The 26,396-nt window shown below is 37.4% G+C and overlaps 1 protein-coding gene across 5 annotated transcripts in view; it reads left to right on the forward strand.

Annotated features, from left to right (window-relative positions):
• The window catches only part of LTBP1 (latent transforming growth factor beta binding protein 1), a 176,232-nt gene that overhangs the window by 24,165 nt on the left and 125,671 nt on the right, over positions 1 to 26,396 (forward strand). For all 5 annotated transcript variants that reach the window (XM_052684049.1, XM_052684031.1, XM_052684021.1 and 2 more), the window contains exon 4: positions 23,831 to 24,006. In XM_052684049.1, the coding sequence (XP_052540009.1) occupies positions 23,831 to 24,006 (176 nt within the window). The remainder of the gene's footprint in view (positions 1 to 23,830; positions 24,007 to 26,396) is intronic.

Raw genomic sequence — 26,396 nt, forward strand, 5'->3', positions numbered from 1 at the left:
GAAGAAAATACTGTTTGTGGTTGCTTGGTGTTTTCTGTTATTAAAAAGACTGCTGAAGAAACAATTCTGTACATGCTGTATCATGGAAATGAGTTTTGAAAACATGAGTCTTGAAAGGAAGGCTAGGAGATACTAGTACATATTATGTCATTGGGCAGTAGGTGGCAAGCTTCGCTTTTCCTTCTGCTTAGGTTTTATTTTCATGTTGCACAATGTCAGAATTTTGAGAAGAGTGGTTTGAATTCCCTGGAATATGTCATTTATTGGCAACAGATTCTTTGAAGCATCTATGTTCATTGTGTGTAATTGTCTTTCTATTGAATGCTGAAGTGAAGCCTTCTTTCCTCAAATGGCAGATGAATACAAATCAATACGTGAGCTCTATTGTATTCTCTTATGGCTTCAGAAGAAAGATTACTAATACAAAAATTAAAAGCAAATGAGTTGCAGTCACAGTCAGCCCCATTTGATCTCTATGCTTCTCCTGTACAACTTCTATGTAGCATGCTACAGATACGAGGCGCTGTACTCAACACTGTATCCCTTTCAAAACATTTTCTCTAAGTGACATTTAGACTTCTAGTTCTGTAACTAGTGGCTAAGAAGAAAAATCACTGATGTTCAGTTCCTCGTGGTACGTTTAGTGCCTATCTTGTGAATTCCTAGCCTGAGATTGCTGTCCTTGCAAAACTCAGCCTGTTCTGCTGGTGTGTTGGGTTTGGCTGGGGGGTAGTAAAGCAACAGCAAAGTGCACAGCTAAAGCTGTTGGGTATGTAGAGGAGAAAGTGATCAATGCTTGTACTTTGTGGGTTGCCATTGATGCTTCATTTCTGTTTAGGCTTCTTGCCTTGAACTCATCACCTGATGTTGTATGGATTAGCAGCCGGCTGTGCATCTGTACCAAAGATACAGGGCGCCCAATACCTCTTTTCCTGTACAGTTCCTCTTAGCTGTTGTCCAGCTTAGACATTCTCTCCTGCTTTCCAGAACAAATCTACCTGTTAGACAAGGTGTTTTTTTCTGAGTTTTCCCACACTATTGGAGTTCTTATTGCTTTGCTCTTTATATCTTTGGCTTTTTATACTGGAGTAAATTAAAAAAAACAAAAAACAACAACAACAAAAAAAAAAACAATGGTGGCACCCCTCTCATTTTCCTCTGTCTCTTTCTCACGCACATAGTTTATAATAATTTTTTTCTGAGAATAATTAGCTGTGTTGAATCTTCTTGATTCCCAAACTTAAACATAAAAATATAGATGATTATATAATTATGTTGTCCTAGAAATTACAAAACAGTGATTTACAGTGTTCTGTTTTGTTTTGTCAGAGGTTTCACAGGGGTCTCTGTGAGGCTTTGTGTCCTCACATTGTCTCTGATGAAGATCAGAAGCATTTTGGGCTTGAAAAGTGGTTCAGCTGTAATTTGAAGGCATGGTTGACTTAATTGCTGTGGCAACACTGGGTATACGTGAAGGATCTTTGGCATCAACCAGAACTGAAACCCAAGTCTTTTGAGACCATTCTGATACTGCAGCTATTTTCACTTCTGTGGTCTTTGGCAGTGCTATTGATGTATGTGTGCTAGAACAAGAACTGGTTCAAAGGTAGTTACTCATCTCTTTCTATTGCCAGGCATTGAGTCACCCCTCAAGAGCACCTCCATTCATCATTCTAGGGGAATGTAGTCATTGGGTTGAAGGAGCTGAAGTCACTGTTTAGTTGAAATAGCTGGTCTCCATCAGGACTGAAATCATTTCTGTTTGTGGAGATGATTTTGTGATGACAGTGATATCAGTCTTAGCCCTGGTGTCCTTTTGGAACTGTGCTGGCGCACATTTTAATACTCTTGGCCATGCAAAGTTGGAATGTTTATAAAGGCAACTCTGCAAGTTTTTATTGTGATCTTCGGCCTTTCTCTCTGAGGCCTATTCTTTAGCTTTCTAACAACTGGAGCACAAACACAGAGTCTTTTGTTTAGCTTACTCCAGTGAAGCAGATTCTGTCTGCAAGCTAAACGATAGCTTGTAGTTAACTCTGTTGGACTGAATATTCTTGCTGTTACTGAGATTGTAACAGACTTAGGTCTAAGTGGAGTATTGGACCACGGCCTTACTAGGTATTGTGTGAAAGGCAGACAAAACCAACTTTGTTACAAAATAGGCTGGTGATCTGATAGGTTCATTGGACTCATCTTGGTATGAGAAGTGTGCAGCTGATGATGGCAAACTGCCTTGAGGGAATCCTTTTGTGCTGTGGTTGACAAAGCCCAGTCTCTTGTTCCAGCTTGTTTCTAAGATTGTTTTTTATCTGAACACTTGTGAATTTGATCATGCCTTTGTCCTTTCAATGGTCATTCCAGGTTATCTTTGTTTTTCTGATGGGTAGAGACCAATGTACTGCTGAAAGGTCACTGCATATATAGTGTACTTCATGTGGCATGGTGTTTTCTAGCTGTGGTTCATCAAAAGGAGTCGGCTAAACTTTCGGTGTAAGTAAGCTTGTGGCCAGAAATTTCAACCAGTACCCACCAGAAAAACAAGCACATATTGGAAATAATTTTGAAAGGATGAATTATCACCATGATGAGGTTCAGTTGCACAGTTATACAGTTGGGATTATTACAGTTCCTGAGATGACACTGCCTAGCTGTGGGAGCATCTTGTTTTATCCATACTAGAACTATGATTTAGCAAAGTGGAGGTCTTACAGGTGTTTGAAGACATTGCATTTTCATTAATGCAATTAAGAGAAAAAGGCTTCTCAGACAGATAAGATCATTTTGATGCAGTGACTTGCATTATACGCAGCAACTTCAATTTCAAGGCAGCTAAAGCTTAATCTGGATGCTTATCTTGGCAGGAGGATAATCTGTGTGTTTTCAACAGCTGGTTGGTTTATGTCTTTATCTGCCTTCATAGCACCATTTGCCTGAGGAGAGCTTCAGTGCAAGAAATGGCTGATCAGTGCTAGAGTAATAATGGGTGAATGTTGTTGCACTTCACTCCTTCACAATTTCCTATATTAGTAGCGTAGAATCATAGAACTGCTCAGGTTTGAAAAGATCTTAAAAACATCAAGTTCTACTGCAACCTAACCATACTACCCTAACTCAAACAACCCTCTGTTAAATCATGTCCATGAGCACATCCAAATGGTTTTTAAACACATTCAAGGATGGTGACTCAACCACCTCCTTAGGGAGCCTATTCCAGTGCATAACAACCATTTCAGTAAGTTTTTCCTGATATTCAACCAAAACCTCCCCTGGCACAACTTGAGGCCATTTCCCCTTGTCCTGTCACCAGTGAAGAGACCAACACCGCTCTCGCTGTAAGCGCCTTCCAGATATTGGAAGGGAAGAATAAGGTTTCCCCTCAGCCTCCTTTTCTCCAGACTAAACAGCCCCAGTGCCTTTAGTCACTCCTTGGAGGGCATATTGTCCAAGTTCTTCACCAGCCTTATTGCCCTTCTTTGGACCTGCTCCAGCACCTCAATGTCCTTTCTCTACTGAGGTGCCTAAAATACAGATAATATCATCTTCAGCTGAATGCAAGAATCAAGCAAATATACTAAGGAGAGTCATCCAGAACCTTCCTTATCATTCAGCCATGCCTTAAAGAAGTCAGGAAGCCAACACAGTCATCATGACAATTAGGAAGAAAACAGTTTGAGTCAAGACTCATATCAGTTCCAAAGAACTCACTGTGTTTGATTCACTTCTCCAGGCACTGTGCATAGATTGTAAGAAATGGAATTAAAAACATGTCCCACGTCAATGATAAGGAAAACAAAGCCCTGTTTGATGCATTTATTTTTTAATGGTTGATAATTGTCTTATCTACGTATGTATATGTATAGATCTGTGTGTGTATACACAATATTACATAATAGGTTGTTTTCACACACAAATTCCAGAAGTTAAACAAAATTCTACTTGTCAGGTCTAATGATGTATTGGTGTTAACTGACTGTTCCCTAACTTTTATCTAAGCTACAATTTGAATTGGATCATGAGAGTCCATCATAGCGGGAAGCATGTGGACGTTTCTCAACTTTTTCAAGTTGGACACAGATGAGAAGAATTAATTGAGAATTAATTCTTTGGCCTTTTCTGCATGATCCTTTAATACGTGGCTTCCTGGGTCTAAGGACCCTTGGGCAGGCTTTTGGTTTCTTGACTTTTTCTAACCAGCTTTTTTTTTTTTTTTTTCCCACTTATTATCTTTAAAACTCTTAACTGCTGTAGTGAATCCTCTGACTTCTATTCCCTCTTTAAGAATGTTAACTCAAGGCTTGTTTTGTTCAGTCCTGTGGCATCTCTTCAGTGATAACATTTTAGTTGAATTCTGTATGCAAGTTAGGTCAAACCAAGATTCTTTTTGCTTCTGAGTTCCTGCCTCACTGATCTGTGAAGATGTTAACTATGTAAAAATGAACAAACAAAAAATTGTCTTGCTCTTGTGCTTTTGTTTGGAGTTAACTGAAATTTCGTATTATTATATCTACTTTGTGGCTTCAGAGATATGGTCACTGCTGTCATCTTAAGGAGCTGGTAATACAGCCTTAATACTGTTTCCTCTAGTGGAAATTGAAGTCTCCAAGGATGCTGTTAGTGATTTGTCTAATTTGCTGATCTAATTTGAGAAGCTTCTCTTTAATAAGTAGCATCACTCTTCCAGCTTCCACTTTTTTTTTTTTAATCTCCCTATTTGTTTGCCTTTCCTATGGTAGGAATGCTTCCTTCCTAATATGCCTGTATAAAACTGGTCAGTCTTTCTCCACTCTCTTTCTTGAACTTGTATGCACTCATGCTTCTGCATGAAATACTACAATTTGATTACCTGCTCTATGCCTGTTTGAACAACATACTGCTTGTTCTGGATGCTTGTTACTGTTACTAACTTCTGCTTTTTTTTGAGTATGCTGTTTTTGCTAATAGTGGGTGTGTTGTTCGGAGATGTACGCTTTCTTTCCCAGTCTTTTACTTAGGAATATCACAGTAGAATTTTTAAGTGCCATCAACTTATATTTTAAATGGAGTTTCTCTCTTCTGTGGAGCTTTCTCCATTCCAGTTTTTCACAGATGTGCGTTGTGCTTAGACTGCCTTCTGGACCATGCACTGAAACCATCTACCTCTCTGGCTCCTTGTTTTTGCATTGTTGCTAGCAAAAAGTTTCAAATTTTAGAGTATGAAACAAATACATTTTCATTTGCCACTTCTGTAATCATCTTTACTGACCACTGGACAATGGTATCTGATTCCAGAATCACTTTTAGCTTTAAGTGCTTTTAGGAATTGACAATACTGGGGAGTACAAAGTTAAATTACATACATTTCTCTCTATGAATTTTGCACTGGGAGAGCTTTTTTTTTTTTCTTTTTTTTGACCATTTAAATGTTTTATAGCCTGTATAGGCTTTTGGAAGAAGTAGTTATTGGATATAAAGCCTGTTCATTGAAGAATGATCTCTGATATGGATTCTATTCTGAGTTCTGTGTGGTGGATGAGGATGGCTCTAAAATGGATGCTTTTGGCAACTTAATTACTGTGAGGCTGTGTGTGCCTTATAAGTAGTGATCTGCATCAAAAGCCCTGGTTTCTCTCTTGCTTCATGCACTAGAACCTTGAAGATCTAAAGTAGCAAACAACTGCTGTTTGCCCCAGTCCTGGCTGTACCTCCTTATTGCTTTGAACAGCTTTTTTTTTTTTTTTTTTTGTTATTATATAATGCCTATTTGAGAATTTCAGCTGTTGCACACATGCAAGTCCTTAACAAGAAATCAGCCACTCATCTCCCCTTTTCCAGTGTTTCAGAGGCTTTTCTCTGCAGGGAATGTTTTACATACTGAAGTATTTTCCTTCTGTTGCAATGTGGAGGGCTAATCTATGTTTTGGTGGTTTTTTTTGATGTGTGGTTTAGAAATCCAGTGAATCCATAAATTGGATTTACTTTTATTTAATTGATCTGTTTCTCCAAGTTGGATTAGAAAGAGGTGTAATCTACAGCTGTACACTGAGAATACCTCCAATGCAGATTCAGGTGATAGGGACTGAAGATGAGGTGGTAAAAGGAAAGCAAGGTGCTTAAATTGGTGACTTTTTCCCATTCACTGCCAGATTTTACTATTATTAAGAAAGAAAAAAGGATGAACACCTAATTCTGTATGCAGCAACCTTGCGAGGGCTGATTCCGGAGCAGTCTGTCAGTACTTCCTCACGTAACAGCTAGTCTGGCTGGGCATTCCACCCCTTTTTCAAATTCCCTCTGGAGAATGGAGATGCAAGTTATTCCAAGCTATTTCTGTAGCTGGCTTTCCGTTCTACTGGGGAGCAGGTTTTCCTTCTAACTGCTTATGTTAACAGGGTCTTAAAGAAAGGATATGTATGCAGTTTTCCATAGTCTTCTTTATGTTTTGCTGTCAGGCAGTTATTAACACTTGTGGAGAACTGCTTTGGACACTGCTGTTTCTTCTCCAGTGCTGTGGTTATAGATTGCTTTGAATAATTCTAATAAGGAGCTGCATGTGGAACCTTCCATCCAAGAGAGTGAAGAAGTCTGGACTCACTGTTGCAAATTCCCTGCAATGTTTGAGTGTTTTACAGCAAAAGGAGAAAATCTTCAACCTACTGCATTCTTTGCTGGAATACATATAAATATTTTCTGCCTTCTGTAATAAGTGCTTTAAGTTTATCCAAGGATAAGAATGTAAACTAGGCCTGGTAGGTACAAACAAGCCTACAGTTCATTTGACCTAAATTGCTCTGTGAGGATGCTAATGTCTTATCCTTTTTTTCTGTAATGTGAGCTGCATGTGCTTTTTATACAAGATGCACAGTTTCCTCTTCCCAGGATGAGGTAATACTGCTGCTATCTACTTTACTGATATTTACTTGTACTGTGTTGTCATTAAAGATAAATAAATGACCTTAGAGTAACTTAGTGATTAGCTATTGCTCATCTTCACTTTCTCTTTGGGAAGTCTGTTCCTCTTTCTTGGAGCTCTTCGTCTTTGACTCAATTTCTTCGTGTGTGTATTTGGCCTGTTTGATCCTTGCACTGTAATTTCTGCCATGCTGTATATTTTTAAAGCATTTTGCATGGCAAGGCTGGAATCCTCATTGGAGGTTTACTCTGTAGTAGTATTCTGAAAAGGTAAATCTTTAAGGCAAACAAAGAGCAGATAATACTCTCCCTTTTCTGTGTTTTAAAGTTTAGAATTGCAGCCACTGCTAGCTGTTTTGCTTGCTTGTAAATGGTTTCAAATAGCTTTTTCTTAGAACAGCCATTTTAAAGTTATTCATAGTAAACAAGGTTGTTCTAAGAAATGATTGAGCTTACAATTGTTTAAAAAGTAGCTATGGAAACTAGCTGGTGAGTCTCAGTTTTAAAATGAGTGTTCTTTGCTTTCATTGGCTGTGCTCCCTTCTTGAGAATGTCATACTTCATGTGCACTCTGCAACATTTTCAACTAATTCAATTTTATTTTTATGGGCAAAATATTTGATCTTATTAAGATATGTTGAAGTCTTAAAACATAAAGCTGTTGTGTGGTGGTGTTTTTTAAGCTGTGCAATCAGGAAAATAATATTTCTGTTCCAATGTGGAAATGCTAAAATCCACTCCTTCTTAGGTTTGGCAAAAGACAGCTTCCTTCTTGAAACAAGACCAGGTGTGCCAGATTTCGGTTTGAGTCTCTTAAGCTGATGAATTCTTCTCAGCAAATGTTACAAAGCGTGTCCAGAATGCTCTAAGAGTTAGGAACTTGGGCTTAGAAGTGCAGAGTTCAGTAGGCATGATTTTCAGTTTGTTAGATGGCACTGTAGGCAATGCACCTCCTAAGACCATTTACTTTTTAAATGCTGTAGTCTAAGTAAAATGAATAGTCTGTTATTTTCTTGTTATTAAAAAAATTAAAATAAAATGGGGGGAACTATCTGGTCTGAAAGAACAAGACCAAAGAGATAATAAAGAAATGTGTGGTAATTGCAAGCTTTTCTTTTCAGTATTTGGCTACAGTATTGTAGGTGGAAAATTCTGTGAGAATGTGTGTGAAATATCTCATTTCTCACAAGAAAAATTCAAAGTCCTTTTAGATGCTGAGAGGGGTAGATTGTAGGTCTCTGCTTAATAGTTGTCAAGTTGCTTGAGATATTGAACTTGGTGTGGCTTTGCTAAGCTTGTCTCTTGATAATATTTATGAAGTTCTAAAATACGAGTGACTCATATCGGAAGTACTTCATGTTCTGATTACATAGAACATAATATGAAAGCATTAAAATGAAAGCTTTTGAAAACTTTTCCAACTGTATAGAAAATACTGCGCATGTATTTTTAAATCTTCAGTTTCTTAAAATGACAGTGCTTGCTTTAGAGCTTTTGATCATACTTAGTCTAAGCTGTCAGAAAATTTTTCAGTTGTACCTTTAAACACATGCAGTTGGTTATAGTTATGGTCTTTACTGTGGTTATATGCTTCAGATTATTAATTTCACGTTCAGTTGTGCTGTGTATCACCATGATGTTCTTCTGCAAATATATCATCTTAATTGCCAAACTTACTACACAGAGTTGAATTTTATAATAGAGATATATGTTACTTCCAGTGTCAGCTTCTAGCTTTTCTGTTCCTTCTTCTCCTTCATTCTGGGAAGAGGACAGGGAATAATACACTTGCCTGCCGTGCACAGTTTAAGTCACATGCAAGTCTTGTACAGTCTATTTGTTATAATTTTCTCTTGTTTTAGGTCACTTAAGCAAAATAAAATCATCAGTTGCAGGCAAACTGACAAAAAAATGTTATTTTTCTACAGAGAGTCTTAGTTCATAGAAACTACAGTTGTGAAATCAAGTGATAAGTAGGCCAGAAATATGTTTTATTCTTCATTATCTTTAAAAATCAAAAATGAAACACTGGGAACTACACTACAGAGAATCATGCAATATACAGTAAGGATGAGAACTATGGGCTGTTGTACAGTCAGATGCAGAAGGGAATGCAAGAAAACTTACAGGTCTCTTCTAAGAATCCAAACATTTTCAGGATCCAGCTGATTCATTCTAATTTTATTGCTAGAAATTGCTGGGTACCCTGTGCTTCTGAAACTGAACAGGTTTTTCTGGTGCTGGTGGATTTTTGTCTTTAGTTTTATCTGGAAGGTACTTAGCAATATTTGTTCTCAACTAAGTGCTAAGTGCCTTCTGCTCCATCAGAAATGGAAAATGTAAGGAAGTTGCTCTTCAAGAACTTTGCATGGAAGTTGTTACTTCAGTGTATGTAGATTCTTAGGTGTGAAAAATAAGCCATTATACAATAGCAATTAATATGGTGATAAAATCATAGAATCATAGAATGGTTTGGGTTGAAATGGAGTTTAGGATCATGTAGTTCCAACTCCGTGCTGTAGTCAGGGACATCTTCCTCTATACCAGGTTACTCAGTTTAATCCAATCTGGCCCTGAGAACATCTCCAGGGAGGGGCCCAGTGAGGTGGTTGCCGGTCTGGTCCAGTGTCTCATCACCCTCACAGTAAAGAATTTCCTCTTAATGTCTAGTCTAAATCTATGCTCTTCCAGTTTAAAACCACTTCCCCATGACTAGTCCCAACATGCCCTTATAAAAAGTCAGCTTTCCTGTAAGTCCCCTTTTGAGTGTTGGAAGGCTCCAAGCCTTTTGTTCTCCAGACTGAAGAGCTTCGACTCTGTCAGCCTGTCCCTGTTGGGTAGGTGCTCCAGACCTGTGATCATCTTCATGGCCCTCCTCTGGACCCGCTCCAACAGTTCCATGTCCTTCTTGTGTTGGTGGCCCCAGAACTTGATACAGTACTCCAGGTGGGGTCTCACGAAAGCAGAGTAGAGAGGCAGAATCACTTCCCTCATTGTGCTGGTCACACTTCTCTTGGTGCAACTCAGGATGTTGTTGGCCTTCTGGTCACTGTCAGCTCATGTTGAGTCTTTCATCGACTGACACCCTCAAAAACTTCTCTTCAGGGCTCCAAAATGATTGAGGACTTTAACAGAGAAGAACCCACACTGTGATTTTACTGTCTTATGGGTGCTGTGGTTTTCATCTCCTTTCTCAGAACTTGTCCTCCTCTCAGATACAGACCTTCTCTCAGAAATGCAAATGAGAAAGGAAGAAAAAATACTGAAATTTACAACTTCATGGTCTCAATTTGAATTTGACCACCTCCTTACCCCTTCCACTGATTTATATGCACAGACAGGATATGTAAAATCTCTAGGGTTTACACTCTCATTTGTAAGGGCAGTGGCGATCATCCTTTGTGTTACAAATTTGGTCTGATGAAACTATTAAGCTGTGCCTTCAAGGAAGTCGAGAGCAGAGAGAAGGAAAATCCAAGTCCGTTCTTTCTCATCTGCTTTCCAGTGATAATGCTTTTTGGACGCAGATAGGAGCGCTGCAGGCTGGGGAAGCCAGACATACCAGTATTTTGCAAGGATTCAGCTGATGTGGTCTATCACATGGTGGCTCAATCCCAGCATGAGAAAAAAGGAAGAGTGATTGAGTGTAATGTTTCCTGTAATCAGAGGCACTGTTTGAAATAAAGCTGTTCTCCCTGTTTACAGTCTTGCTGATTTGTGCTTTGCTTTTGTAAGATTAATTTCTTCTCCAAGCTCTGCGGCAAAAGATATGGACCTTTCAAGGTTAAGCTTTCAAGCATTTTTCTTCTTTGAAGTTGAACTTGGTATTTCTTTGTAGTGCTGTGTATATACGTTACAGATATTGGTGGGGGGTGGGAGCAAACACATGTAAAGCTACACATCTATACCTAGATATACGTAAGCCTTTTGAGCTAAGGCTGCCCATTGTGTCACAGGAGAAATCTGCTGGTTGAAACAGAAGGGAAGTTGATCGATGTACCAAGTCCAACTTGACATACCTCCCTTGGAAGGTGGATTGTAGATTTAGGAAGTACCTAATGGTGGTATAGCTACTTTCTCCAGTAAAGTGAGAACTGATCTTATGATGGCAGGCAGCCTGATCAACAAGTACCAAGGGAGATCATAGGACTTCTGCATCCTCTAGTGAGCTGAAAGGGGACAGAATCAGTATCTTTCTCGCTCATGTGTCTGTGAGTGCATGTAGGGGAGCTGACAGTTTACATATTCCTGATTATGTCATACATCATCTGGTATGCCTGTAAACATGAATTGACAGAGAGGACTGAGGCAGTTAAAGAAACTAAGCCCAAAGTAGCATTTAAAGAACTGGATGTGAACAGCAACTGCTATATCTTTCCTCCTTTCCAAAGCATTGTTAAGCTCAGGGATTCAGTACAGCTGTTCTTTTTTATTGTTGGTGATGTGTAGGGGTAGGAACCTACAGTATTTGTTGCTGGAGCCAGCATCTGAGGAATGAGAACTGCCAAAGGGCTGTGAAGGTGTCAAGAAATGCCATCTACATGAATGTTTCAGCACTGAAAGTGGGAAGTATGTGCTCTCCATCATCAACATTCAAAGTGGCTGAGAGACCTGAAGCATACAGTGGTGTTGGGTTTACAGTTGTACCCACAACTTTTTGAAATTTTTTCTTGTTTTATTAAGATAAAGATTAAACTGATTCATGTCAAACCAAGGACTGTGGAGTTCTTACAGGCTTTTTGGATGTGATGCTCAGCATAAGCCTCAAAAAAAGTCTATCTGTTACAAGTGCTGGTTCCCAAAAGTTCGTTAGCATTCCACAGGGCCACTGAAGATGTGTAATTTGCAAGGCAGCTGACACCACAGAATGAGTTATGATTCATGGTTCTCAACACATAGGCTTTTATCAGAGTGATCTTGTGGCGGTACTAGTTTATTTTGCTGTTATTTCTACCATGACAAATTATCTCATTAGATTGTTTGTTATATATATATATGTTCTAGTATGTGTGTAAGGTTATCCAGTCTCTCTGTGATTTGACACGCATTGGCCAATACAGAAGAGATTATTTGCAATATTTGCATGGTTTTTGACAGTAAGTCATCAAGCTAATGAAGTTGGATATCAGATGCTAGCTAAAATGATTTTTTTAAACCAATGTGGTTGTAGATTTGAGTTATGCATCTGAGTTGTTTCATACTAATTTCTGTAAATGTATGCTTTCCACAGGTAGTTTTTCTAGGAAATACGAGAGCATAAATAGTGTGTTATAAACACCTATTAAAAGAAAAAAAACCAAAACAAGCAATGCAACAACAGAGAAATAAAAACCAACACACACCCCTAAATTTCTAAAATCTATTTCTAAATTTCTTAAAATCTATTTTCATGCTTCTAGCTGGTAGTGGTGCTGCAGCAACTTCTAACTAACTCATACGCGTGTCAGTGGTATTATTTACTTAATGTATTCATTTCTTACTTGATCACGTAGTTCACTAAGCAGTAGGTTGTTTCCAGATGCAGTCTACATTTTCTGGCTTACTGAGCAGTCACTGCGTGTTTTAAGATAATTTAAATTAGTTTAATGTGTTTAGGAGTTCAAGCATGTATTTCTTTGAAGTCATTAACAAGGAAAAAGAAAAAGAACAGACGCCGCAGACACTTCAATATCACAGCACGTGAATTAAAAGGACATGAAGAGAAACTGCTAAATTGAGCCCTAAGGTTGTAATTTCAAACACCTTATAACCTGTCCATTTTGTAGTTCTGACTTGCTGGAATGACAGTATTCATCTTACATTTATAAAAAAAAAAAACCCTTATGCAACAGAGGGGAAAAAAGTAGTGTGAAATGTGGTTTGCCTTATGCCAGTGTATTGTACAAACCTGCAAGTCACAAACTTCAGCATCTTAAAGTACATGCAGCAGTAAGGCCTGTGAGCCAGAGTTAAGGGCTGGAGCAGGATCAGAAAGAAGGCATGTAGGGGAAGCAAAATCTGAAAGGCAGAGGAAAAGAAGCAAAGTGAATTTTTGAGGAGAAATCGGAGACATCCTTAAAAACCAGAGGAATGCCTCACAGTCTTCAAATTTACCTACTGCAAATAGGAAAACAAGCTATTCCTAGACCTCTGGAATGCAGTCTGGGCTTTTGGTCACAGTATTTTTTTAATTTTTTTTTTAAAGTAGGCAAAGTGGTTTGGAATAGGAGATCAAGTTCTTCCAGACACTGTTGGTTCAGATGTATGTCAGAAATTCTTTATAGCTGCTTTCTTGCAAGCTGAATTGAGCTGTAGTTGGACTTTTTTTTATGAAAAAGGAATTTGATTGTTTTTGTATACTTTATCCCTGTGTTGATCACAGGCTGAAGTCGAGGATACAGTGTTCCTTAAGTTTGTTTGTATTTCATTGCATTCTGGGGTGGCAAATGTGGGTTTAGGAACTAGGATGGGGAATGAAGGGTAGTTTTACTTAGTGTTTTAATGCTGCTTAAAGGCAGCTCCATGTTGCATCTACAGGTTTTAAATCCAAAGATTCAAAGCTGCATTTAACAATTAACAAACTCCTGGATGAAATGGCAGCCAGCAATGAAGTAAATGAGAGTTCTGCTTTTGACATTACTGGAATCAGGACTTCATGGGATTAACTGGGCAACAAATCACATTAAGAGTAATTTAACGGTTTCAGTATTTCTCACTACGTGTGTAGACCACAGTACAATCTTAAAAACATTTCACCATTAAATACTTTGCAGCATCTCTCTGAGTTGTGACGTAGATTGTTGTTTTGTGGATACATAAAAGAGAAGGATAAAAAAATGCATACCTATTCTGACCTTTTTATTCTAGTTTCGCAATCTCTGAAGTAAATAGTGTAGTAAGATTGCTATTAAAATTGAGATTTGAGGCAGCTTTCATCAGTAACATCAGTGCACTAGGTAAACTTCTACCTATTTTAAAAATAACTGAACATATTGTTAATCACAGCATTCTTTGGACTCACAAGCAATTGAATGTTGTCACAGTTCAGTTGAAACGTACCATCACCTTTAGTTCTGTAATTTTTGCCAAAAATTATAACCTGCCTCAGAAATATTATCATCTCTATATTATTTGCATTTGCTTTCTGAAAGATTTTAGCAGTCAGTTTTCCAGCAAACAATTTTTTTTTACTTCTGTAAAGTTAAGCAAGTGAGAAAAAGATGATCCACATCTATGTCTAGATTCTTTGCATGTGGCTTTTCAGTTTACTTGGTGTATGAAATTTTGTAGTTATCTATAAATATGTTGTGTTAATGTTGATGTACTGCACTTTTTCTTCCTTTAATGTCTGAAGTTAAAAGATGTATTGTGCCTTTCCTGCTTCTGGGATGCTGACCTAGTAGGGATATTCTTTAAGTGCTGCCCCTGGTAAGATTCAAGCAATTATTCACATAGGAATAACTGACTGTATTTGGTGTCCATTATTAAACAAGCTGACAATAGTGTTCTAGTGGATTATAATTACTGACTGTGGTCTCTAGTTAGAAGTATAGATAAAGCACACTTACTGTTAATTTTTCACCCAAGTTCTTTGTCAATATTCTTTCTGCAGAGGAATTTTCCAGGATGTGACAGTGAATAAATCTTCATTACTTCTTGTAGCTTCAGTTGGTTAGCTGTGCTTTTGTTGGTACTTTACTTCTTCTAAAGTGACTTTCTATACCAGGGATGTTGTACTCACAAGATCCCTGATATAGAAAAAGGATTAAACAAACAGTATTAAAGCTGCCTCTTATTTATGACATAGTATCTTGTAGGCTTAAACACAATTTCACCAAAATTACTCATCTGAGTAATCTGAAAATAGATAATAGTGCAACAAAATTGTGTTTTCATTACACGCGTACACTTTTAATGAACAGAGAATTTTGTGGTTGAAGTCAGGACTTAACTAAAATTTACTAGTAACTTTTGTAATTGCTGTCCTCTGATTGTGCGTGAGTTTAGTACCTGGATTGCTTAGAAAATGTATTTGCGTGATTTGATGCTCAAACTATTTACATATGTGTCACAAGGCTTTGGGAGATCCTGATCCCCAGACTTAGCCTTCTTGGTAAGTGTGACTGCGTGCTCTTGTCTCCCCTTTCCTGCTTCTTACTGCAAATAGAAACATTCCATTTTTGTGATGAATTTAAACAAAGGATAATCTTTGTTACTCAATTTTGTGGTATGAAGAAATAGGCCATCTGAGTTGTTTATCTAGTTCAGCTGAGAAAGTAGTTATATATTTTGAAAGTTTAGATGTTGTAAGTGTTCTTGGCCTAATGCAAACATTACTTCTACCTCCAGAACTTTTCATCAGTTATCTTTCCACCATCAGAGATACAGCATAACATGTACTTTTTCCCCCCTTTCTTCCTTGCATTGCTTCCAGTGTTGGCAGATGTGGCCGGCAGCATGCTTCTGTTGCATCACTTGACATTATGTGGCCACTGTGGAGGAGAACTTGGATAAAGATTTTGGTTCTGCTCTTCCCTCCCCACCCTCTTGCCCTGATTCTCCATCTTTAGGATTGCTAAATTCTGTGGTGTAATTTAGTATGAGCAGTCCCTGGCGAATGGCAGAGATTGTATCCTCTAGGCAGTGCAGTCTGTCAGAGCTGCTTACTCCTGATATAATATGCCAAAGAGTTTCTTCTGAGAACTATACGTACTGAAGCTGGAGTCTGGACTCAGTCTTGAATTTTCTAAGCTTGATTGCTATCATTGTGCGTTTATTTTACTTTTTTTTGTTCTTGTCAATTTAGAAATCCTTCAGTAAATGTGGTTCAGATGGTTGTCACAGAATAACATCTCATCATTCAAACATATGAAGGCATGGTTTATTCTCATGCAATGAGCATGTTACACTTTTGGTCTATAACAGTTGAACAAAGTCAGTGTTACACTACATCTGCTAGTAGTTACTTACATATGAAATCAGCGTGCATTACGGAGGGGTAAAAATGCTCTGATGTGCTCTGGCACATTTGTTGGCACATCCTTACAATGAGAAAATTAAGACTCGATAGTAATGATTATTATTTAAGAAACTTGTATGCTTAGGAATTTGTTTTTTCTTTTCCATGCAGTCTTCTCATAATAGAATTCTAGGGATGCTCATCTTCCATTTACATTTGTTACATCCTCAGAAGCAAATGTGATCCATATTTCGTAACAGTTCTTTATAAAACTGATTGTGCAGAATGTGAAAAATACATTTCCATTATAATCTGAATTTATTTTGAATTAAGGGTTATTTTTATATCTTTGTCATACATTATCTAAAGAATTTTGCTTTGTAACTGAACAACTTCCCTCTGCCTGGGTGTGTCACTGGCTGTGTTTTAGCTTTATTGGTATCAGTGCATTGAAGTCTATCCTTGCTCGCTGTATACAGAAGTACTTTGAGTTTTATCTTTTAATCCAGTTTTGTACACTAGGAACTTCTGCTGTGGTTATGCTCTTGCCTGGTTGGCTGCAGTGAGCCTAGACATCAGTAATGCTTAAGTTCAGATTGTGCACTGTTGAACAAGAGAAATAACTTCATCTACTTCACACAGGTCTAACTTATAAACCTACAAGTGATTCCTTTTTTTTTTTTTGACCCCTTCTGAGAAGCTGTTATTACAGCAATGAGATCATATTTTCGAAGCAGTTTTCTTGACGTAAGCTGAGAAAAATCTTTCTGCTGGCATATCTGTATCTACACAAAGTCTTGATGGTGTACTTACTTGCTCATTGCATTAGTTTCTTCACAGTCATTATTTTAACCATCAGAATCTCAAAGATTGTCCAAGATTTTTCTTTACTGGCATACGTTCTTTTGATTTGTTACACTCCTAAATGACAGACTTATGCTTAATTCAGTTTATTCTCAAAATGAGTTTAACTTGCTTAAATATATACTGTGCATAAGGCTAAATTAAATTTGAGGGTTTCTGAAAGCGTAACACACTTCTAAACCACTTATTTAACTAGAGTGAGACATTAAGAAACCATGTATGTGTTAGACTTCAAAAGGGTGTACCATAATTAACATGTATCCAAGAAAAACATGTGCATCTGTTCTATCTCTTTGCCTGTTTTAAGCTTGCAGCACTTCTATTATTTAGGCTTTCTTAGTGGGCTCTTGTAAGATAAGTCTTCAAAGTCTTTTTGAATTTCAAGTAAATTATATCAGCCAACTGTCTGCTCTTTGGTTTAATATGCTCAAGAATTTGAGTAGATTAGTGATGCATGGTTTTTCCTTTGAAGCAGCTGTGCTCGTTTGTTTTGCTCTTTATTGTACAGTATCCACTGTGGGAATGTATATTTCTATTTTTAAGTGTCATTTCAACATACCTTTCTAATACCAAAGTCTGTCTCATGGGTGGATAAGATAGAAATTATCACTACTTCATTCATCTTCATCAGAGTTTTTGGTACCGATAGTGTCGGCATAGTGTTTTGTAACATGGCACTAGTACTATGAAAACAAAAGCAATTTTGCAGTAGCAGTTTCAGCTTTCAATGATCTGGTTAAGTATGTTTTTGCTATTGAGTACTGTATTTCATCTTGAGTCGCTGTTGCAATATAAAATGCCCTACAGGTCAACTTTTTAATGCAAAAATTTGTGAATTTGGTAGCAAGTCTTCTAGAATCTGAAATTGTTAAGGAGTTTAATACCAGCAACATTCAAGAAGACAAAAAAATGGCTTTTGGAAATCTGGGAGTGTAAGAGATGGCTGGAAGGGTGTGTGTGTGTGTGAGTGTATACACAGACACATATATGGCTGAGAACCCATATTAAATCATAGAGACATAGAATTCATCTGGAATCATGAAGAGTTTTGCTGGCTAAATGTTGGTGAATGTATGTATAAAGTAATTATTTGTGTCTTACTGTTGTTCTTTTTAGTGCATGAAGAAGAAAGTTTGTAAATTTCTGTTAGTGTGGGACTATACACTCATGTCAGTTTCTTGTTTATGTTTTTATCATACTTTCCTAGCCTTCACATATACTGCTACGTGTGTTGGTCTACACTGAGGGTAGTTAACAGTCTATGAAGGTTTTGTAAGTTTGCATGAATTGTATTTTGGTGACATCTGGGAGGGAAGTGGACCAAACTTCTGTGTTCATCTTATTCAGATGAAAAGATCTAGTAGGAGAACTTTCCTTCTTCTCAATAATTAAATGTAATTAACGTTTATATAATCCAGTACCTTTCCAGGAGTGTTTTACAAATTAAATGCTTGAATGCTTTAATTTGAAATATGCTTATCTGCTTTTGCATAAACTGTAAGTTGGATTGTGTGAAAGTACATGTGCATTTGTTTCTTGTCCTTCATATCTGTATATTCAACTGCCAGGTTTCTTCGAAACCTTTTTGTGGTTATTAGATGTAGGAATAAATCTTTTCTCACTATCCTAGAAAATTCAGTTTAGTACTTCTCTTTAGAAACCTGGAGGAATGTTTGTAGTTTACATATTTCAGTTTATTATATTGTGTGCAGAAGATGCAGTGGATCAACGGAATCATGGTTTCATGATTTAACTGGGAAACACTGCTAGTTCATAGAGCTTTAGTTCAACTATTACGCCAGTTTATGGTAGCAAAAGGATTCTGTCTAACCTGTAAGCAATACAGGTGAATCTACAAATACAAGGCTAACTTTATTAGCAGATATTTGAGAGTAGATCATTGCTGCAACTGTCTTCAACAAGAGTTTAACCACTGAAATTGTATTTAAGTTGAGCACAACTTGTAGTTAGGGATATTTTTACAATATATGTGACTCTTTCTTTTTATTAATCTCATACCAGATGAGGTATTTTTATTAATCTTTAGTAAGATTTATAGCGTTACTGCCCTTCCAAAGCAAATCAGTTTGATCGTGATCAGGTAAGATCCTGCATGGTGTAAATAACACCTGTACCTTGGTACATAAGTAAAAACAAATAGTAAAACAAGCAAACAAAAACTGAATAACCTGAAGGTGTTGTTTGAAATTATTTATTCATATCCAAGCACAGATATTTGCAAATTGTAGCCTCAGGAAATCTTCATTACAATGGCATAAAGCTGAGGTAGGTTTATGATGAAAATATGAATGTTATTCTTGGGCAGGCATTCCTCAATAACAGGTTTGCAGTGTTCACCATGAAAGTCAGGGGCAAAGTATTCAGTATGCATTAATATTTTTTTGTATGTAAAATACACTTGGTGCAGAATTTTTGTGATGGTGAGAAGAAAGAAAAGGTTGAACACTTCCTCTTTCATCTTTTGAGACTGGAAGTACATTATAAAATAGGCCATGCTTTCTGGGTCTGATAATGTTAAGGGGCTTTGAAGAAATTCTGTATGTTCTTCATTGGCTGGGAAGTTAGATTTTTTTTCTTGTACCTTAAACTTAAAAAATAAAATAAAATAAAAATAATTAAAAAAAAAACCCAAACAACAGACAAGCAACCAAAGGAAGAAACAGCTGGCAAAGGTCAAGCTGAACTGGTAATTTACTGCTGGTAATTTACAGGACAGCAGGCTTTTAGTTCTATTCTCGTGCCTTTAAAACTGTCCTGTATGTTTTCTTTATATCATATCATAATTTTAGAAAGTGCTAGGTTTTCTTCTACATTTGGCTGTTAATTCTGAGTCTGGGGTAAGGTAGAGAAGAAGGAATTAATTTCTAGGTTAAAATTATTAACAATTCAGATAACTTTGTTTTTCTTTCAATTGTTGCTAGCTGGGAGCCAAGCAGGGAGCATGTATCAGACTCACAGTAAATAAAATGAAGAAAGCAGTCTGAGATAGGCTTGTCTTATTTAGTCTAGACAGTACTTTCCATTCCAAACGTTGCTGGTTTCATTTCTGCTTGCCAGAGTTACTCTGATACATAGCATTCCTGGTCTGCTATTATCAAGCAAGAGAGCTTTTCTTTTTTTTTGCATGATGATTAGCTGGAAATGTTTGTTCTTCCTCTGCAGTATTCTTGTAACCTTTTTAGCTAGTGTCTGTAATTTTGTTTGCTGAAAACGTGCTTAGACATTTGTTTGACATCAAAACGTGTTTGACATCTGTCTTCTGTACACTTTAGCTATGGAAAATTCTTAATCAAGCTTATTGAAGTTAATGTCAGTTTTGACCATTTAGTTGTGAACTACCAACCAAATTAGTGACATAAGCCTACATAATGCAACAATCTTATTTAGTCTTGGCTATTTCATGCAAAATTTAAAGATCGAAACTATAAATTGCATCTTTTTAACCTGTACTATGGGGAGCATTAATAGTACTTGAGTATTTTTGTTGCAACAGTTCCTGAGGGCTCATCTTGGTTGTGTAATGTTGAAATGTGCAGTAAGCAGCGTTGCAAAGCTGGGAAGCAATGAAATGATTTTGGTTGTGGTGATGATTGTTATTTATAGATGAGAGCTTTTTAAGTGTAATGGCTGTGAGTTGAGTATGCCTTTCATTTAAGTCCTAAAAGCCTAGTTAAGAGTGTCTGAGACCTACTTTGACTATCTCCTTGTCTGTGGTAGCAACAGAGCACCACTTGTTTCTAGTGGCTTTGAATCTTGAGGAGTTATAAGGAAATTTTTATCATGCTACTTGTTCTTTAATTTGGATATTCAAACAGTGACAAAGTCAGTGCCTGCCATTACTACTCCATGAGAAGGATTGTCTTGTGCTTTTTACTGGGGGTCCCTGGTGCAGCTGGTATGACTGTGGATGCAGCACTGGAGTTCCCACAGTATGACAGAAGCTGCATGAGGGGCTCAGGCAGAGATCCAGAGCTCAGCCTTTCAGGAAAGGGAAGAAACATTTGTGCTTGCAGGTTGGGAGGAATTTGGCAAGTTGGCACTAACAGTTGTAGCACCAAACGATTTTCAGAAAGTTGTAGTAGAGCTGCTAACATCTTTTCCAAAAGCATAATAGGTCCTGGGGTGATTCCTGTACCAGTCATCACAGTTAGCTTCACAACGTCCCTTTGGATTATAAACTAACATCTTTAAGAGCCAGATCACGTTGAGAAGAATTTGAACATCAAAAGAGCAGTCACAACGGAGGGTTCTCATAAATGCTTTGATATTTGACCCTATCAGGAATTAGACTCAAGCAAGACTAGTCAACTGGTCAGATGACTGGCAAATACGTGCTGCTAGTTAGTACACTTCCATGCTAGCAATGGATGTCTGGTGCTGAGCTGTTCTTAAACACGGGGAGAACTTTTATGCGTACTCAAAATCAAGATCATTGGTAGTTATGTGTGAAGAAGATCAAATCTGACAGAAAATGTGCAAGAGTCTAGACCACTTTTCATTGCAAACTTGGTTTCATCTTCTGCTTTTCAATTTTAATGCTGCAAACTTATTGTAAGCTTTCCCTTTAATACAAGAGTAGATTATTTAGTCCCTAATGAAACTAAGAGTACCAACATAGATGTGCAGTGAAGATACTTCCTTTAAAGAAGGAGAGTTTCTAGAGTAGGGAACTTCTATATGCTTCTAAGAAAACCACTCTCTGGTAGAACAAAACGTATTCTAGTATTGCCCTAATATTAGTTAGTTAGCAAGCTAAATGGGAATGAAATCAAGGAAGAAGATTACCTGAAAAGTAGGAGACAACTGTCTTAGTAAATTTCAGCTTCTAGTGTATAGCATGCCTGTCTCTGGTATGGTATGAGGCATTTGGTTAGGTTTTGGATTTATATTATAAGTGTAGTGATGGAATCTGTTGTGGGTTGATGGGCTTGGTCTGCAGTGGGGCTGGATATGTAATAAAAAGTAACTTTTTGCAACATGTGTCAGCCTTAACAGGAAGCAGGCATTGAAATGGCAGTGTCTCTCTGGATACAGTCAAGAAAGTAACAACATTAAACTTAAAGCAAATATAAGCAGCCTCTAAAAGTTTGCTGCAATGTGTTCTTCTGTACCATGTTGACTTCTGTGACCATGGCCTGCTTACACATGGTCTGGGAAAAACTTGCCCTCTGATGTCCAGGTGCAGGAGTGGATGGATACACTGGCTTACAACCTGTGGAGAAACAAGTTTGTGCAGGAAGGATTGTGTTGACTTGTCTAGGAAATCAGTCATTACTGTGGCACTGGTTTCTCTCAGGTTGAGGCATTCTTGCTGATACCTTGTCAAGTTGAACCTAACCTCCACTGTCACTGATGGCTCTCTTTGATCTGGTATGTGGGAAGCTTGAAGACAGCACCGAAAGTATAGTATTTTCTCTTAATCTTGGAAAAGGACTTCTCCTGAATATACTGCATAAGCACTTTATCTGAAAAATTTGACTCTAGAGATAGTACAAAGAGTTAAAGTTTCTGTTGTTTATCAGAGTACTAATTTTCTGTACTAACAAATAAACTTTTCTAGAACTGATCCAAGTTAATAACAGTCTGTAGAACAAAACTCTGTTGTTTGTTCTAACTATAAATCCACTGGCTGCAGCAGTTACTAAGCATCCTCAAAAGACGTAACTAAGGAATCAGACTCCAATTGTAGGTAGATGGTTCTGGAGTCATCCGTCTTGTTGCTCAGCTGAACCTTCCTCAGTCTTACTACAGTGGGGAAGCATTGCCTATTTCTTCTTCTAAGGGCAGCTATTTACACTACAGAGCTGTGATTCTTTGAGGGGTGGCTGTTATAAATCCCATAATTTTCCCATATTTATGCTTTACTGACCAAGCAATCCCTTAGCTTAGTAGAAGCGCTCACATCATCCCACTCTTTATGCCTCCATTTGGTAATGTAATCTTAATAACCACTGTTACTAAGTTTAGTAGTTGACACTATTCTCTTGAGGAACACACATCTCTGCAGTATGATCTACACCATCTACAAATTCTTGAAGAATTGCTATTGCTGGATTTATTAACAAAGGCTTCCTATTACTACTTGCTGGACAGCGAAACCCTGTAGCCCAGTACCCTGAAATAGCTTGCATTTTCATTGCATGTGGCTAGCAGTATGTGACTTACTCCCTTCTTTGTTTATTGTTGAGTGGTACTGTGGAGTGTGAGAAGGCCAGTTTCTGTGTTAGCAAAGAAACAGTTCCTGCTATAAGTGGTATATGGGTAAATAACCATGGTTTCTGGGAATAAGGAGAGGGGAATTCCAACTAAAAATTGGAACAGTCTTGTGCAGAGAGGTTTAAGGAAAGAATCTAATAATGCAAGTAAGGAACTGCAATTGTCAGTAAGAGAATCAGTGAGCTTGAAGGAATTATCTTGTTTGATAAGAAGAGGAAATAGTTTAGCTCTGAAGGGAAGCCGTGTGGTTATAGGACAACTGTTAGAGATGTTCACTGGTGCAGACAAAGAGAAAGATGGGAAAGTGATGCGAGCTGGGAAACAGAGAGAAACCTTCTGATGAGATAGGGAAAAAAAACTCATCAAAAGGGAAAGGGAAGTGCAAGAGAAGCAGTGTTCTTACAGATAGAGTGATATTGTGGGGAAGGAAACTAGCTTCCAGGGATCAGAGGGAAATCCATCTGGGTGCAGGTTTTACTTTCCACTCCTGGTATGCAATGACAGTTGCACAAAACACAGATGTTTAATTGCATTGCTGTTTCTCTGACCAGTCTGGAAAGTATGTGTGCCAACAAAGTTGAGCTCCAACTCATGGTTTTGAGTAGGGCATTTCTCCCTGTTTTCTGAGATTTCTTCCCATTTTCATGATACTTCTTTATCAAAAAAGAGGTGATATAATCTCTATAGTCTTCATATGCCTAAGTGCTTGTTGAGCTGACAAGACAATTAAAATGTTAAATGCATGGAAAATTGGGTGCTTAATTAGAAGCCAGTAAGTTTCCCAAATTGACTTTTGAGAGCTTGGAGTACAGATGAATTTGTCTTAATTTTTTTTTACCAGTTGGTTTGAAGTCTAACTTATTAATACTTACTGTGTCTCTTCTGTTTTTTTTCCTTAATCAGGATGATACCACTTTCATCTCAGACACTGATGATGAATCTTCATCATGGCCAAACACAGGAATATGTGATCAAACCCAAATATTATCCAGTAAAGAAAGTGGTTTCAGGAGAACAGTCCACTGAGGGCTCATTACCGCTGAGACTCGGCCAAGACCAACTTGCGTCATCTTTTCAATGTAAGTACAATTGCAAAAAGCATACTATAAGCCTCTTTTATTTAAGATCTTGAAATTTTTTGTCTGTTCACCTGAATTGCAGTAATACTTAAAGACAAAAAGAAAAAAAAAAGTAAGTTAATTAGACAAGATAATTCTGAGATTAGCAAAAGCTTCAATATTGTGCATTCTGCTGAGAGATAAAACAGATTTCCTGGATGAAAAGAAAAATTGAACCTCATTCACTGTTGGACTGTCATAATGCTGTTTCTAGATGATAGCTTTTCCTTCAACATTTGTTGAAGTAGGCATAGTTGAGAGTGTAGTCAGCTTAGGATGACAGCTCCCTTCAATATGATGGATATCCTTCTTGGAAAATTGGAGTCTAGGACTCCCATTGGTGACTGTTTTTCTCTATATTTAATTTATTATGTGTTTATGAACTTCTACACAGTATGAAGGCTAGACTACTGTCTCTGCTTCGTATTTAATAAAAATTAAAAAAAAGGATTGCATAGATGCCCAGCTTGTGGCCTTGGCTCATGGTCCATTTTTGGGGGAATCTGAGGACAAGTTTTGGCTTAAAGGATGAAGAGCCTGATGAATCGTAGGTTAGGTATTACCAACCAGTGTCTGCTGGTTTGATTTGGACAAAAGCTCCTGCAGTTAAATAATGAACACATTAAGATGGAGAGCTAAGGTATTCAAAGTCTCCTGACCCTGCTACAGCACAGAAAAATATGCTCTGACGATGTAAGGAAGAGGCTTTTTTTCTAAGCCTGTAAACACTTCCTTTGTATGAATATATGTGCATTTCTGTATTGCATATCTTTATCTTCTGTCCATTTATATTTTTAAACACAATGATGGATAACAAGTCTTGGCCCTAATATGGAGAACAGTGGGCAGCCTTAGGCCTTAGATTAAGCTTTTCAGAGCAGTGAAGTGTGCTGTTTGCAAAGCATGACACCTTTTTCTCAGAAGTTTCAAGAAGATGCTTCACTGCATTGTCAACATCACTTTTCACAAGAAGGTGCCATTGTTTTTTCTGTAATTTTTCAATATTAGTGGTCATCAGTGTTGGATTGTGTCTCTTTCTTCCGACTCTTGCTATCCACTGAGCATATAAATCCCAGGGTGTTGTGAAAAGTATGTTAATTAGCACTTGAGGTGATTGGAAATTATACTTAAAAACAAAACTCATGAGGAAGTATAAAGAGTGTCTTAGAGCTGGAACTGCATTCTGTGAAGTAAATAAAGTGTGTTTAGATAAGAATGTTGTTCCAAAGATAAATATGAATTTAAGAAGGAAAACGGGTCTAATCTGTCCTGTTTATTCAGGAGGATGATAGAAAATGCCTGTGAATTTTGCAATTGGATGTGAAGTTTATACAGTTAAATAGTATGGGAGACTTTTTTTTTTTCTTTTTATCTGGATGAATTTTTTTGGTCTTCATTGAAATTTCTCATAAAATATATCAAGGAGACTTTGTGCAAGAAAGACTAGAGAGTAACTTTAGATAGGAAATAAAAATATGTCTGGAATTTATGTAGCATGGGTTACATAATGGTAAGTGAGTAACAGATTGCAGCTTTCTACTTTGACTTAGTGGTGCATATGTTCTGTCTTGAAGTTGGATAAGGCTGCACGTATGGATAGCAGAACTTTGAGAGTCTGTCATTGGTTCTGTGGGCAGCACCAAGCTCTTTCTCTGAACAAACAAGCATGTCAAAGTTATATTAAAAAAAAAAATCATTTCAAAGTATTTTTTCATTGTTCTTAACAAGTGGTGCACTATATTGCCCCAGGTTTTACATCATTTCAAATATGTTTACGCAGATGAAATATGTTTAATGTGGAAGAAAATGTTTCACATTTTAGAACTTTGGAGAGTGATCTCTTAGAATTTTTGTGTAGCAATAGCATTTGCAAGCATAGTACACTGATAACTTAGAGAAGCACTTTTTAAGCTCGTACAGAATTTAGCCATGCTAGTTTGTGATGAGTTCATAGGCTGATTTTGGCAAAAGTGTGTTGCTTGGAGATTCCAGTTCAGGCTATTTTTGTGGAATTGTGTCCAGACTTTACCATGCAACACTTACATCATAATAATACCATTTCACCTACTGTAAGTATGGGTAAACTGCTGTTAAAATACATATATGTTTTAATATTGAAAACACGAGTTCAGAGATACAGTGTGTTCCGCCGGTGTGGTGTGACATTCTGCTGTGATTCTACTCTGCGTTGACGTTAGGGGGAAAATTGCATCAGGTCTTTAGTGGATCATGTTTTCTTTCACTTTTCTTGGTATTTGTGAAACAGCTCTACATAATATACAAAATAATTATCTCAGTGGCTTGTTTTAGCTAGAGCATTGCAATATGTTCCTTGAAGTTTGTACGTATGT

Source organism: Tympanuchus pallidicinctus, unplaced genomic scaffold (genome assembly GCF_026119805.1).
Source record: "Tympanuchus pallidicinctus isolate F22 unplaced genomic scaffold, pur_lepc_1.0 scaffold1, whole genome shotgun sequence".
Taxonomy (NCBI): domain Eukaryota; kingdom Metazoa; phylum Chordata; class Aves; order Galliformes; family Phasianidae; genus Tympanuchus; species Tympanuchus pallidicinctus.